Raw genomic sequence first — 14,099 nt, 5'->3', positions numbered from 1 at the left:
AGTGTTTCCTCTGAGTTGACCTTCCTCTTTGTAGACTAGACACTGGTTCAAGTCCATCTCGTGGGGTCTGGCCTCCCTGAACAAGAGCACAGGTGACTCACCACAGTTACAGGACATTTTGAGAGATGTTCCATAGTGCCCTGTAACTTAGTTGACCTTGGAGGGCAAGGGGCAAAACCTGTCCTTTAAGTCCCTCTGACCACATTAGTATAGGCCTCAAACTATGGCTGTTAAACACCCAATAAGGTTAGTTCCACCAGTCTGGTACTTTTAATTATCATGTGCTATGTAGATAAGGCTTGGGTAAAAAACCAAATATTCTCAGATAAACCTTGACTAGATATATATTTTGTTCCTTAAACTAGTTGACTAAACTATGACCATAGAAATTTTAAGATTATGTGTATATTATTTTTGTCTCATCCTTTATATATCATAACAAACCTACACAGACCTTCATCGCTTGCTTAGCCTTTCTCATTTTTTCTATTTTGGAAAATAGCTCCCATATTTATTTTAACATCTTTTACATTCTCATTTTTTCTAAATAATTATGAGACATAATAGCATTAACACATAGATTTTTCCATCTGTTGAAATTCACACTCTTTACCCACAGGCTTCATATTTGGCCCCTGTTTTGCCCTCTGACCTAATCTGCTATTCCCTCCATTCCTAAACTTTATTAATATTGGCCCTTCTCTAGATTTCAGCTCTATCTAACTCTTTTGACCCCCTCATCAGCCCCTCCCTATGGCCAGCTTATACAGGAGTGGCTAACTCCTCCTCCCATCTGGTTCAGGTTAAGTGCTACTTTCTTAGGGCCTTCTTGGCCCTTAAGTAGATCACCTTGTTCTTATCCTAGTATTCATCACTATAATTTTTCTGTCTAAGTAGTAATCACCATTTGTAACTAATTTATTTCTTCATTATCTGCCTGCCTTGCCAATATATAAGCTCCACGAGGGTGGCACAGCAGCTTCTGGTACTCTACTAGTCATTTGTTTTTGTTTGGGTGCTGAGAATTGAACCCAGGCCCTCATGCATGATAAGAACATGTGCCATACCACTGAGCTATGGTCCTGTGAATGCTTTATGGTAAATACACTTTTGGAATCCATAGCAGTTGCACAGCTGAAAAAGAAGCCATTTCCTCCTGTTCCTTTGAATACTAAATATTCAGATTAAATTAATCTGAATGTGCCTTGCTTTCTTGCAAATTCTAAGAACCAATTTAATTAACACAGAAATGAATATAAACCAGGACCAGGTTCTACATGTGTTTTCTGTTAAGTAACCCATTAGATTCTGGTTAATGACTGTCTTCTAGGCTTGCCATTTGAGTCTAGCCAAGTGAAGGATCACAGACCAGTGTCTGTTGACTAGTTCCCTGTGCCTTTTTGCATCTTTAACACATGACATACATTATCATGTTTGATAAGACACAATCCAGCTGTTGAAAGTATTGTGTATTTTCCTCTATCTTTGTTTATTCCACAGGTTTAATAAACTTGTGTTTTTACCCAAGCTGATTTATTTTTCCTTTGCAGACCTTCCTAAGTCCTCATTATGGAGTAAATCTGGTATCAGCATATATACTCATGGTGCTCATGGGCATCTGGGCATTTTTTGTTGCTGGAGGCAGCTGCCGAAGCCTGAAACTCTGCCTGCTCTGCCAAGACAAGGACTTTCTTCTTTATAACCAACGCTCCAGATAACCTCCCACAATCAGCACCTCCAAAATAGCAGCCTGTGTCTTCAGAGAAAGCACAGCTGTGACTTTTTCCAAAAAGCTCCCCCTTTTCTCCTGGAACTTAGAAAAAGCAGAGCTATGTAGACTAGAATTCTGTTTCTATACTTTCAAGAAGCAGGCCTCTGAAAGGGATGCAGCAGTGGTCTGCAGCCTGCCTACACATTTGAGACATCTGGGAAAACAAAGCCTACTGTTCTGGGCTCCCCCTCCAGATTTAATTATCCTGGGCATTTGGTAATTTTTGAAGCTTCATGTGATTTCCATGTGGGGCGAGGATGAGAATCATTGAGATCCAAGTGGGACGTTCCTGAGAACACCCAAAGCGGCTGGGGTTTTGGTATTTGACTGTCTCCTGACTCAACTCCTGCTGAAACAAGTAAATTTCTGAATATTGCATCCTGGTTAGCCTTTGTCTCTTTGTGTTCTGACATCACAAAATGTTAAAGGGCTTTCCCTTCGGTGAACTGTTTCCATGTACTTCACTAACACAGTCTTAGAGAAATCTTAGTCATGGCTGTACTTTTAAATGCATATACTGACTTTAACTTAGCCAAGGTAAAATTTGTATATAAAAGGTATTTTCCTCAAGTTTTTTTTTCCATTAGATATTTTTCTTCTTGAGGCATTCTGTTATTTACTTTAGTACAAAATCAGGATCTTTAAGATTCATTATATCCTGACTTCCTTGGGAAAATATAAAACTGTACAAGTCTGCGAGTTTCCTCAGTTTAAAGCTGCTGTGTTTGCTGTCTGAATACTAGGAGCTAGGCTGGTTGACGTGAAGCTGCAGCTGGCAGGAATGATGTGCCCTTGGCAGGGAGGGCGTCTTTGGATCTGGTGGGTTGTAGAACAAGGGTGATGTGGACACTTTTCTTTTGTTCCTGTGACACTGAACAGCCCCTTCACCCAAATGATGTAGTGTGAAATTGGAGATAGATCTTAAGCTACAAATTTCAAACTATCACGTAACTCATAATCTCTAGTATTTATGGGTTTTGGAAGTAAGAACAGCATTCCCTTTGTAGAACATACAAGGTGTTTGTTTATATTCTATATAACTCCTCTCATTTCCTTTATGAATAAGAAATGCTGGTGAGTTGTGAATTTACTAACTATAAATTGTTTCCGCTTGAAGTCTTTGGGGAGCTTATAAAGTGGAAATTATCTGTTCATGAAAGTGATGCCTCAGCAAAGCCTGCACGTACAATAGAGCATCCAAAGAAATGAGAGCTGCAGTGAGATGGTTCAGCAGAGGCAGGACAGATGAGTGCAACAAAGAACAAATGTGTTTGCCATGAAGATGCAGCCAGTGTTTTGAGCTAACTGAACCCTTAGTCCATGAGCCTCCACCATGCTTAAAATTTTTGAGTGTCTCAGAGACTGAAGAGGAGTAAGGCTTCTAGCAAGGCTGTGAACAACCTGAGAAGCAACTGTAGTTGTCCCCTTAAAGGTACATCAGCATTAATTAGTACCAGTGCTTCTGCTGGAGTGTGTTGTTTCTACATACATTTTCCTTGGACTAGAAGAGACCAGGACATCAAGATTAAACAGTGAAAATCACTATGCAGAACCCAGAGGAAGAAGAAGCCCATCAGCCCCAAGGGTGATGTGGACACTTGAGGATTTATCCCTGCCAGAGCATGGTATTCTTTGTTAAAGTGAATATGAAAAACATATAGGTGTTTGTTACTACTGATTTTTAAATATTGTATGTAGATATTGTGATAAAATATTTGTTCATTTATGAAGTATGGAAAATCTGAGAATTTTACTATAAATCACACTTGAACTCTGAGCAAATAGTCTTAAGTACTAATACCAGACTGTTAAGAAGCTAGGATTATAAAATCTCATTTAATGAAAACTCAAAATAAGAGGCTGGAGAAATGGCTCAGTGGTTAAGAGCACATACTGCTCTTGCAGAGGACCCAAGTTCAGTTCCTAGCCTCCACATCAGGCAGCTAACAACTGCCTGTATATTCCATCTCCAGGGAGGTCTGATGCCTCTGGCCTCCACAGAAATCTGCACTCATGTACACATACCCACAGACACACACAGATATATATTTTAAAAAATCTCAGATGAAAAGAAAATTTTCTTTGGTGAAACTATTGTCTTAGCTCAGGAAATTATTTAGTAATCCTTTATTACCTGTGAATAAGGGAGTGTTGTAACCCTGACTACTCTTACATTGTGAGTATTGTCATATCCCAGGCACTGCTATCTCAAATAGGCACTTTGCCTCTTGTCAAGGAAGCCTCGAGGGAGGGAGGAGTCTCATACTTACACGTTGAAATGCTACTTTTTACTTTGCTGTCTATAATGAGCTTTCAGAGCCCTGGTAATAATTAAAGAGGAGTGAGGTTTGATGTATGCTGTCCTCCATTCAGGGTCTTCTGTTTAGACAAATGTGGACATAAAATTGACCTTGAAAATGTGAATATTGGGTGCTGGAGAAATGGCTCAACGGTTAAGAACAGTGGCTGTTCTTGCAGAAGACCAGTGTTCAAATCCCAATACCCACAGGGGATCCAACACTCTCTTCTAACCTCCATGGATATTGCACAACACGGGTGCACTTAAATATATGCATGCACATAAAAATAAGAAAATGTGAATACTGTTTCAGTACTTGAATAATAGAGATTCTGTTGCCATGTGAATAAGAGATTCTATTGCTCAGTAATATAAGCTGTATTTATCTTTAGTTCATTTGAACTAATGCTTATAACTGTTGATGTTTATCACCGGTTACTCTGGCCTGTCTGACTAGCTATATGGTAGCAGTGGCCTCTTTAGAAACATATAGATAAAATGTGTTGAAAGGAAGTGACAATGTCTGCAAACTGCACAGAAAATGGCATTTATCCCCAGCATAAATGTAAGTGATGTGACAGAATATTTCATAGTCCTAGTTCTCCTCCCAGTAGCTTCATCCCTGTTCCCAAACAGGTGTTAGCAGTTGGTGTGGGCCCCAGGGTGACACTGATGCCTCACTAGCCAACCAACCTGGGTGGCAACCTGTCACAAGCATCAAGGACCTTGCTCCTAGGAGCTGCTCCTAGAAGGTTGACTGTTTGTTCACTTAGTGTATTTCTAGGACCCACCATCCTAACTCCAAGTAGTCAAGGTGGACAGCATCACACAACAATTTTAAAGTGCTTGCTTAGAACATTTTGTTTTCAAACAAGGACTTGCTGTGTACTCTAAGCTGGCCTCAAACTCAAAATCCCCCTGCTCAGCCTCTCAAGTACTAAGATTATACCATCCAAGATTGTACCATCAAATCCAACTAGAACATTCTATTTATGATTACAATGTTTATCTGTTTCATTTAGTAATTGGCTTTAGTACTTTTTTTAGTGTTTAGAGGAAATGGGCATTGTCTCTCTATAAAGTGCATAGCTTTTTATATTTTAGACCTTTGTATCCTGCGTCCTGCAGTATATGCCTTTGCATTCAATATACAATACAGTAGACCTTCCAAACTTTTATTTTTCAGTGAACAATAAAAAAGATTGTTTGACACACCTCGGTTTCTACATCTACTTATTTAGAGTAGGGCCCCCTTCAGTATCTGTGACTATAGCTAGTGCCATATTGTGAAATGTGGCTGTACAGTCTGTAACCGATCAGTTGTGAGACTTTTCAAAGTGAAGTTTATTATCTGATTTAAAATCCATAAAGTGTATCTCATATCTGTGTGTTCAGAAACAATTTGGTACACAGAGGTTCCTTGAAGTAAAATCAACCTTGCTTTAAAATATATATAATATATAAAAATATGTAATTTTATATAAATATAACATTTTGCTTTAAAGATTATATAATTACTATATGGTATAGTAAAGCTATACATTTCTTAGTGCTTGTGTAAAGTCAGAAATGGTGTTTATAGTGCTTTCTTAGGGCTTACCATGGCATAGAACACTGTTTGGATAATCTAAATGGATGGAAAAAACAAGTTACTATGGAGATTTTGTCCTCAGAGAATGTAATTAACCACATAGATTAAAACATGTAAGTATTAGCCAGTCCTGGTGGCTCACACCTGTAATCCCAGTATTTGGGAGGCTGAGGTAGGAGGAGCATTGTGAGTTCAAGGCCAGCCTAGGCCAGAGAGACCTTGCCTCAAGCAAAAGTAAATATTGAAGACAATTGTAAGATACTCTACAAATTATGAATAATATAAAATAGCTTGGACATGTAAGATAATGCTTCAGATTTTAGGAGTGGATGAAGGGCTCCGAGTAGTTTATATACATTGAGAATAAAAAGTAGTGACTGAGAACCCTGGAATACACCAAGAGAGATTTAGAAAGGGGAAACCAGGGGAGTGCGTTGAGCTGGCAGTCAGGAGCAAAGCTGTCAAATACTGCTGAATGATGAGTAAGAAGAAAGTTCACTGTTAGGTATAGAAAGGTGGAACTTTCTGATGACCTTTATAAAAGCAGTTTCACTGTGGAGATAGGGGTGAGCCACTAAATGGAGTGGCCTCTAGATGATGACCTCTTGTCATGATATAACCCACTGAGTGGTATTGTAGATGGGTGGGACAACAGCCTGAGGATGACGTGGGAGCCTGGGAAGGTGTTTTTTTAAATATAGTTTTTATAGGCTTATTTCTCTGTGTGTGTGTGTGTGTGTGTGTGTGTGTGGCCTGCATGTAAGTATACCATGTGCACGCAGTTCCTGCAGAAGAGGGCATTGGATCCCCTGAAACTGGAGTTACAAATAGTTGTGAGCTGCCATAGGGGTACTGGGAACCAACGTTAGGTCCTTTGTAAGAGTGGTTTGCCCTTTTTAACTGCTGAGCCATCTCTTCAGCCCCTTTTTGTTTCTTATGATATGGCTTGTAACTATGCTTGGGAACATGTTATGATGGTAGTGATTTAGTAGAAAGTAGAAAAATTTGATGCAGGAAATAGGGAAATAGTTACTAAAGCAAAGTCCCTAAAGAATGACTATAAGGGAAAAAAGAAGAAAATATTAAAATTAAAGTAACAAGAAGAACAACATAGATAAATACACATATCAAAGAATATCAGAAGAGTGAAGAAAATGAAACAAAAATCTGGTTCTTTGAGGAAAATCAGTAATAAAATCAGCCTGATTAATAAGGCCAAAACATAGACACTGTATTAGTTACTTTTCTGTTGCTATGATATGCTGACCAAAGCAACTTTTAGATGGAAGAATTTATTTAGCTTATGGTTCCAGAAGAATTACAGTCCATCACAGCCAGGAGGCATGTGGCAGAGGTGTCTGGAGAAGGAACAAGCAAAGCTCTCATGTCTTCAAGCAGGCACAGGAAGCAAGGGAGCAACTTGAGATCCAACAAGGCTTAAGAACTCTCTAAGCCTATCCCCAGTGACGTGCTTCCTCTAGGACAGCTGCACCTTCTAAGACCTCCCAAAACAGTGCCACCAACTGGGAACAAAATGTCCAAATCCTTGGAGCCTATGCAGGACATTCTTATTTAAACCATCACAGACACACACACACACACACACACACACAAAATCTCGGGGCTGGAGAGATGGCTCAGCGGTTAAGAGCACTGGTTGTTCTTGCAGAAGACCCAGGTTTAAATGTCCGTAACTCTGTAACTCCAGTCCCAGGGTATCCGACAGCCTCTTCTGACCTCTGCAGGCATTGCATGACACGGGTGCACTTACCTACATGGAGGCAATACATGCATACACATAAAATAAAAATAATTTTTTAAAAAAAATCTCAATAAAATACTTGCAAACTGAATTCAACAACACATTTAAAAGTTCCTGTGCCACAATTATTTTGATTTGGTTCCAGGGTTGTAAGGAGGGTTTAACATATATAAATCAATAAATGTAATACAGCATGTAAATAAACTTAGGGACAGAAATCACAGGATCTCTTCAGTAGATCCTAAAAAGATCTTTGAGCCCTGAAGAAACTGAGAATATAGGAAATATATCTTGATGTAATAAAGGCTGTATACACCAACTCTATAGCCAACCAATGAAGGAAAACGGAAAGCATTTCTGCTAAAATTAGCCATAAGAAAGACGTGTGGGGGCTGGAGAGATAGCTCATCAGTTAAGAGCTCTGGCTGCTCTTGTAGAGGACCTGAGTTTGATTCCAGGGAATCTGACACCCTCTTTTGACCTCCATGGGCATTTCATAACATGGGTGGGTGCACTTACATGCATGCAGGCAATATACATATAAAATAAAAATAAAATAGTAAGAAAGACATGGGTATCTACTCTATATATTATTCAATATAATACTTGAAGTCTTAGAGGAATGAAGAGAAAAAGATCATCCTATTTGCAGATAATATGTTTCTGTACTTAAAAGTCCTAATGATTCCACCAGTAAAATAGAAGAATACATAATCAGTATACCAAAATCAGTAGCTTTTTTTTATATACCACTAATGAACTTGCTGTAAAAGAAATCAGTAACACAATGTCTTTCATAATAGTAGAAACAAATTCCTAGTAATAAACCTAACCAAGGAGGTGAAAGACATCTATGATGAAAACTAAAACACTAAAGGAAGAAACCGAAGGTAGTAGAAGGAAAGACTTCCTACACTGTGGATCCACAAGATTAATATTGTGAGGCCAGGTGTCGTGACACAAAAGTATAATCCCAACACTTCAGGGGCAAAGACAGGAAGACCACTACAAAAGTGAGGCTAACCCAGTCTATACAGTAAGAGACAGGCAAGTCAGGGCTATATGATGAGACCTTGTCTCAAAAAAAAATTGTAAAAAATGACTATTACTGAAAAGGATCAATGTAATCCTTATTAAAATTCCAATGGCATGCTTCACCAAATTAGAAAAGGCAACCCTAACATTCACATGGAAACATATCCCAAAATAGCCAGAGCAATCTTAGGCAGAAAGAAAAATGCTGGGAGTATCATGATGCCTGATTTCCATTCATTACACATTCATCATAACGAAAACGGCACAGTACTGGCACAAAAACAGACGTGTAGACTAATGGGAAAGAACAGAATATCCAGAAATAAGCCCACACAGCCACAGCCAGCTAATTTTTGACAAAAGTGTTAAAAACATATACTGGAGAAAAAGACAGCCTCTTCAAAATGAAGCTGAGAAAATGAAACAGCCACATTAGAAGAATGAAAGTAGTATGTCTCACACTATAAATATCAGTTCAAAATGGATCAAAGGCCTACCCTCCACCCCTTGGACATCCTTGAGGCTGCCTATACTGACTTATGACATGGGCTCTCATACCTCCACATCTTTATTCTTTTTAGCTCCACCTCAGAAGCATCTATTTCAAGGTCCTACTCAAATTTCATGTCCTGTGTGAAGTCTTTCCTATTAGGAAAGCACATGGCTTTCTCCACCTGATCCTTTACATGTTTTTTAAGACATTTTTTAAAGACATTTTTATAAAATTTTGTAATGTGTTTTTATGGGTATATACACGTGTACAGGTGCCCACGGAGGCCAGAGGTGTGGGATCCCCTGGAACTAGAGTTATAGGTAGTTGTGAGCCTCCCTACTTGGGGGCTAGAAATCAAAGTCAGGTCCTCTGCAAGAGCAGTATGCACTCTTAACTGTTGAGCCATCTCTCTAGCCCCACTTTTTTTTTTGAATCAAGGCATAATTTACATAAAATAAAATGACGTGTGACTGAACGGTTGTACACATTGACCGGAGTACTCCTTTGCTACTACTCTTCTTTCCAGGCAGAAACATTTCCTTTCCCCTGCAGCTCCCTCTTGCTCCTTCCAAGCCACTCCATACTGCCTACTACTGAGCCCACCAGTGACTCCCACCTCTATCATTAGAAATACATTTCACTTCTTTTGGGCCAGCAAAATGGCTCAGTCAGTAAAGGTACTTGCCACAAGCCTGGTAACCTGAGTTTGGGCCCCAGAAGCCATGTAAAAGTTGTCCTCTGACCTCCACTTGCACACTATGACATGCATGCCCCTAACATGCATATATTTCAAAAAAAATTTTAAGTTTTTGCACTTTAAATAGAATAACATGATAATATGAAATATACTTCTGTGTCTAGCTTTTTTCACTCAATATAGTCTGAGGTTCACTTATTTGAGTGTATATTAGTAATTTGCAACTTTTTACTGTTGAATAGAATTCAGTTTTGTGTGTATATCCTAATTTGTTCAGCTGCTTTTTTTGTTGATGGACATGTAGCAGTTTGCCCATGTTATATATGTACTGTGGTTAGTGACTTCTTTTTGTTTCCCTAAATGAGACTGTGAGCTCCTTGAATACAGGGACCCTGAGTAAATCATGTTGGAATTCCCACCACTTAATCTGTACTTAGCAGATAGTAGTTGCTCATTAAAGCTTCACTTTTAAATTAGGCTTAAAGAAGAGTCAGTTGGAAATTACTTTGACTGATAGGTGGGAGATTTCACCAGTGCTTAAATTAATAAGCTTCTGAGCTATGCTTGTTAATGGCTACATGGTCTTCAATGGAAAGGATATACCATATTCAGTAAATCTTTTCAAATGATTTTATGTGAGTGGCCAGAAAGGAGAGACACTAAGATGCCTGGGATCTAGTATTATCAGCAAAACTAGCTGAATATTAGTATTACATACTTCACTAGGAAAGTCTTTGCGTAGCTGAGAGAAGGCTGGTTCACTGTATCACCCACATGGAGGTGCTTTAGAGGTCTCAGTCTGCCCTTGAACCCAGGGGCCCTATGTTGTGTGCATTGCAGGCAATTAAAAGCTAATGTTTGTTGGGCTGGAGAGATGGCTCAGCAATTAAGAACACTGAGTATTCTTGCAGAAGACCTGGGTTCGAATCCCAGCACCAACATGGTAGCTAACAACTGTCTAATTCCAGTTCCAGGGGATTTGACAGCCTCTTCTGTTCTCCGTGGGCATTGCACGACCCAAGTGTACTTACCTGCATGCAGGCATAACACTCATACACATAAAATAAAAATAATAAATTTAAAAAAGAATGTTTGAAGAGAGTGAACTCAAGTGGGAAGGGTGAGCTTGACTTATAGTATTGAGAGGTTGTAGCTGCCATGTGAATGGAGATCAGCTCCTTCCCATAGGGTGAGTCCAAGGGAAGGTGATGGCCATACGTCTCCTTCTTGGTGGCCGGGAGGAGACAAGTCAGGATGGGACTTAGGTGTGGTTTGGCTGTATGTCGTTTTTTTCCCTTCCTTTCCCCCCACATTTACTGAGGTATGTATGATAATTGACATAATAAGGCTTATATTTAAAATGTGAAATTTGAACAGCTTTGACATATGTGGAAAAACCAAGATAATGAACATACCCATCACCTCAACCATTTCTCATATCTTCTGTAATCCCTTCACCCCCTACTCCACCTCCCCAGGCAACCATTGATCTGCTTTCTGTCACTGCAGTTTACATTCTTCACAATTGTTCCATATGAAGTGATATCTATGCATTAACTGACATACACACACTCACACTATAGGTGTGTATATACTTATTTTTCTCTCTAGTTCAGCCTTGGGAAAAGAGAATGCCCAATAAATGTGTCCTTGGGAGTCTGGTTTCATTGACTTGAGAGGTAAGGGTAACATCAGGAGCTGAGCCAATCCCTCTACTCAGTTATAGTTGATGATTCCGGGTCAGATTTTGTCTGTCTAGATAAGCCAGAGTTTAATGTTACCAAGCAGGTTGGAGGCAGGATGTTGTTGTTGACTTTCTGGAAGTCATTGAGTGCCTCTAGCCTGTGGGATTAGGGCATGATTGGGCTAAGAATGGTGAGTTCCATTGCAAGAAGGTGCTTCCAGGCCAGTGAGATGGTTCTATAATAAAAGGCACCTGATGTCAAGTCTGGTGACCCGAGTCCAATCCCCCAGACCACCATGATAGAAGGAGAAAACCAACTACTCCTGCAGGTTATCCTCTGACCTCCATATACATGCCATGACACATGCTTGAGTTCATGTGTACACACACAACAACACATACATACACAAATTTTTAAAAGAAGGTGCTTCCATGTGGCTGGGATGTGGCAGGGGACGGGGGTAGCACTGTTGCTGAAGAGCCTGGTATTGCAGATGTGTGACCTTGTTTTAGCTAGCCAGATTCTTGTTTCTCACACGGGAGAAGGAAGCAATCACTTTTCCCTGGGTGATTACATCATGAAGCAAAGGTACATTGAAACAGTCAAAGCTGCACAAGGCACTACCAAATTACCGGTCGACCTATAGTCATAATGACATGTTCACATAGTGGCAACTATATTTTATGGTGAATTGTTCAGTACAGCAAAATGCTTTGGCCCATATCTCTGCCAAGTCATTGTATAATGAAAAGGCATAGGTGGAACAGGGATTCTCTCTGCATGACATTCAGCCTCACATCTTTTCCCTGAAACCCTACAACACAGTTGAATCTGAGTCAGAGGACCTATTGTGAACCCCTAGCTGGGTGACCTTCAGAGTGAATGGAAACTCAGGGTGGCCAAGCCCAGCCCTGCCCGGCTGGTGCTGATGAGGGTGATGGATGCCCTTGGTCCTTGCAGATGTCCCAGAGGCCTTCTTTCCTCCTGGGAATGGGCCTTAGGATTTGTGATACCGTCTTTGCTAACACAAGGAGGAATCTAGAGCGAATAGTGCAAACAACAGAGTTGAGATGTGTGTGACTCTGCAAGAACTCTTCAGCCTGGCAGGTACCAGAAACCTAGAAACAGCTGCCTAGAAACAGCTGTCTTGTAGGCAAAAGACTTTAAGGCAATCAGAGGTTGGGGGGAGGGGGGCAGTGAGACGAGAGAGACACAGTTGGCTCCTGGTCAAGGTTCTGCTGGGGATAACCAGCCATCCATGTAGCTACTGTCAGAGTTTGGCAAAAGCACTGAGATACTCAAGGTCCAAGTCACCTCTGAGTACCTGGACCCCCAGGCAGTGTCCAGGGTCAGGAAGGCTAAGAAGCTGCTGATCCTTCAAGGGAAGAGATAAGAGAGGAGGTGGACCAAGTCCAAGGTCTGCTCATCTTGGCTTGATTTTTTTTTCCTCTTTCTCCTTGTCTCCCTCCCTCTCTGATATCCTCCATCCTTGTCTCCCATCCTCATCCCTCAAACCCCAAGGTGGTCTTCCAGTGTTTTGTTTGTATGAAGTCTGCTAGACTTAACTCTCCCTGTGCAGTCAATGACTGTGCATTCAGTTAAGGTATGACTGGCCACAGGTGGCTGTTGAGCATGTGAAATGCAACTAGTGAGACTGAGAAGCTCTGTTCTATGTTAATACATTTAAATTTAAAAGCTGCTAACTGATTCAGTAATTTGGAAAACTTTTAAGCGTGTTTGGAGCAATTTTGTTTTCTCAACTGTAAATTTTGTAAAGTCTAAACACAGATCAAATATTTACAACAAAAATACAGAATCTGAAACAAAATGTGTTGCAAGTGTAAAATATACAACAGATTTTCAAGATACACTATGGGAAAATTAAAACATCTCATGAAAGTGTTGATTACACATTAAAATTACAGTATTAGATCTGTTGGGTTATATAAGATCCACTATTAAAATTAGTGTCACTGGCTTCTTTACTGTGGCTACTAGAACCATTAAAATGTCATATGTCTAGCATTATATTTATCTCTACTGGGTGGTATATTCATAGCCCTTTGATTTAGGATACCTCCTCTTTTCCATACATCTGTCCAAACCCTTTTTTTGAGACAGGGTCTCACTATGTAGCCAAGGGTGGTCTTGAACTCTTGATCCTCCTGCCTCAGCCTCAAAATGCTGAGAACACAGGTGTCCTATGATTTGTTCTTGAAAGCCTAATTTAGATTGCTTTAGCTACATTTAGATGAGGGAATGGCCAAGTTGAGGGAGGGCTTGAGTTCCTTCTGCCCCCCCTTTGGCTCCCACCCACATGCTTTTCTGGCATAGCCTAAGTGAATCTTGAGTTCAGGGAATGGGGAAAAAGACCAGAGGCGGGGGTGGGGGGAGATACTCATTGCCCACTCTAGGAAGTATCTTTGCAGACTCCTGCCCAGTGAGATAAGAACAAGTCCAAGGCATGAGATTTCAAGGGAACTCTGTGTCTTCAACCTATCTGCATCCCTGCAAGTGCCTATGACTCATGACAAAGGGGAAAACTGAAGAATGCTTGAGTTCCAGCCAACGGGACCATGAGGACCTCAAGGGTTGGTAATGTTTTTACCCCAAAGCTTGGCCAGCTGCTGTGTGACCTCCCAGAGCATGATATCACAGACAGCTCAGAGTTAGAGTAAAAATTGGAGGCTTCTCCAAATCACTCACACAATGATGGACCTATTGTAACCTGCATACCATTGCTTCTTTTAGCAAAGCAGGATGTGA

General features: G+C 40.3%; 1 protein-coding gene across 2 annotated transcripts in view; it reads left to right on the top strand.

The window, feature by feature from the left end:
- Aph1b (aph-1 homolog B, gamma-secretase subunit) overlaps positions 1 to 5,284 on the top strand; it is a 38,125-nt gene extending 32,841 nt beyond the window's left edge. For both annotated transcript variants that reach the window (XM_008853012.3, XM_008853011.2), the window contains one exon: positions 1,551 to 5,284. In XM_008853012.3, the coding sequence (XP_008851234.1) occupies positions 1,551 to 1,718 (168 nt within the window). In that variant the 3' untranslated portion in view covers positions 1,719 to 5,284. The remainder of the gene's footprint in view (positions 1 to 1,550) is intronic.
- Positions 5,285 to 14,099: the final 8,815 nt, after the last annotated feature.

This window comes from Nannospalax galili, unplaced genomic scaffold (assembly GCF_000622305.1).
Source record: "Nannospalax galili isolate Female #2095 unplaced genomic scaffold, S.galili_v1.0 scaffold407, whole genome shotgun sequence".
Lineage (NCBI taxonomy): Eukaryota > Metazoa > Chordata > Mammalia > Rodentia > Spalacidae > Nannospalax > Nannospalax galili.
Note: the sequence above shows the minus strand (reverse complement) of the source record. Positions and strands in the feature narration are given on the sequence as shown.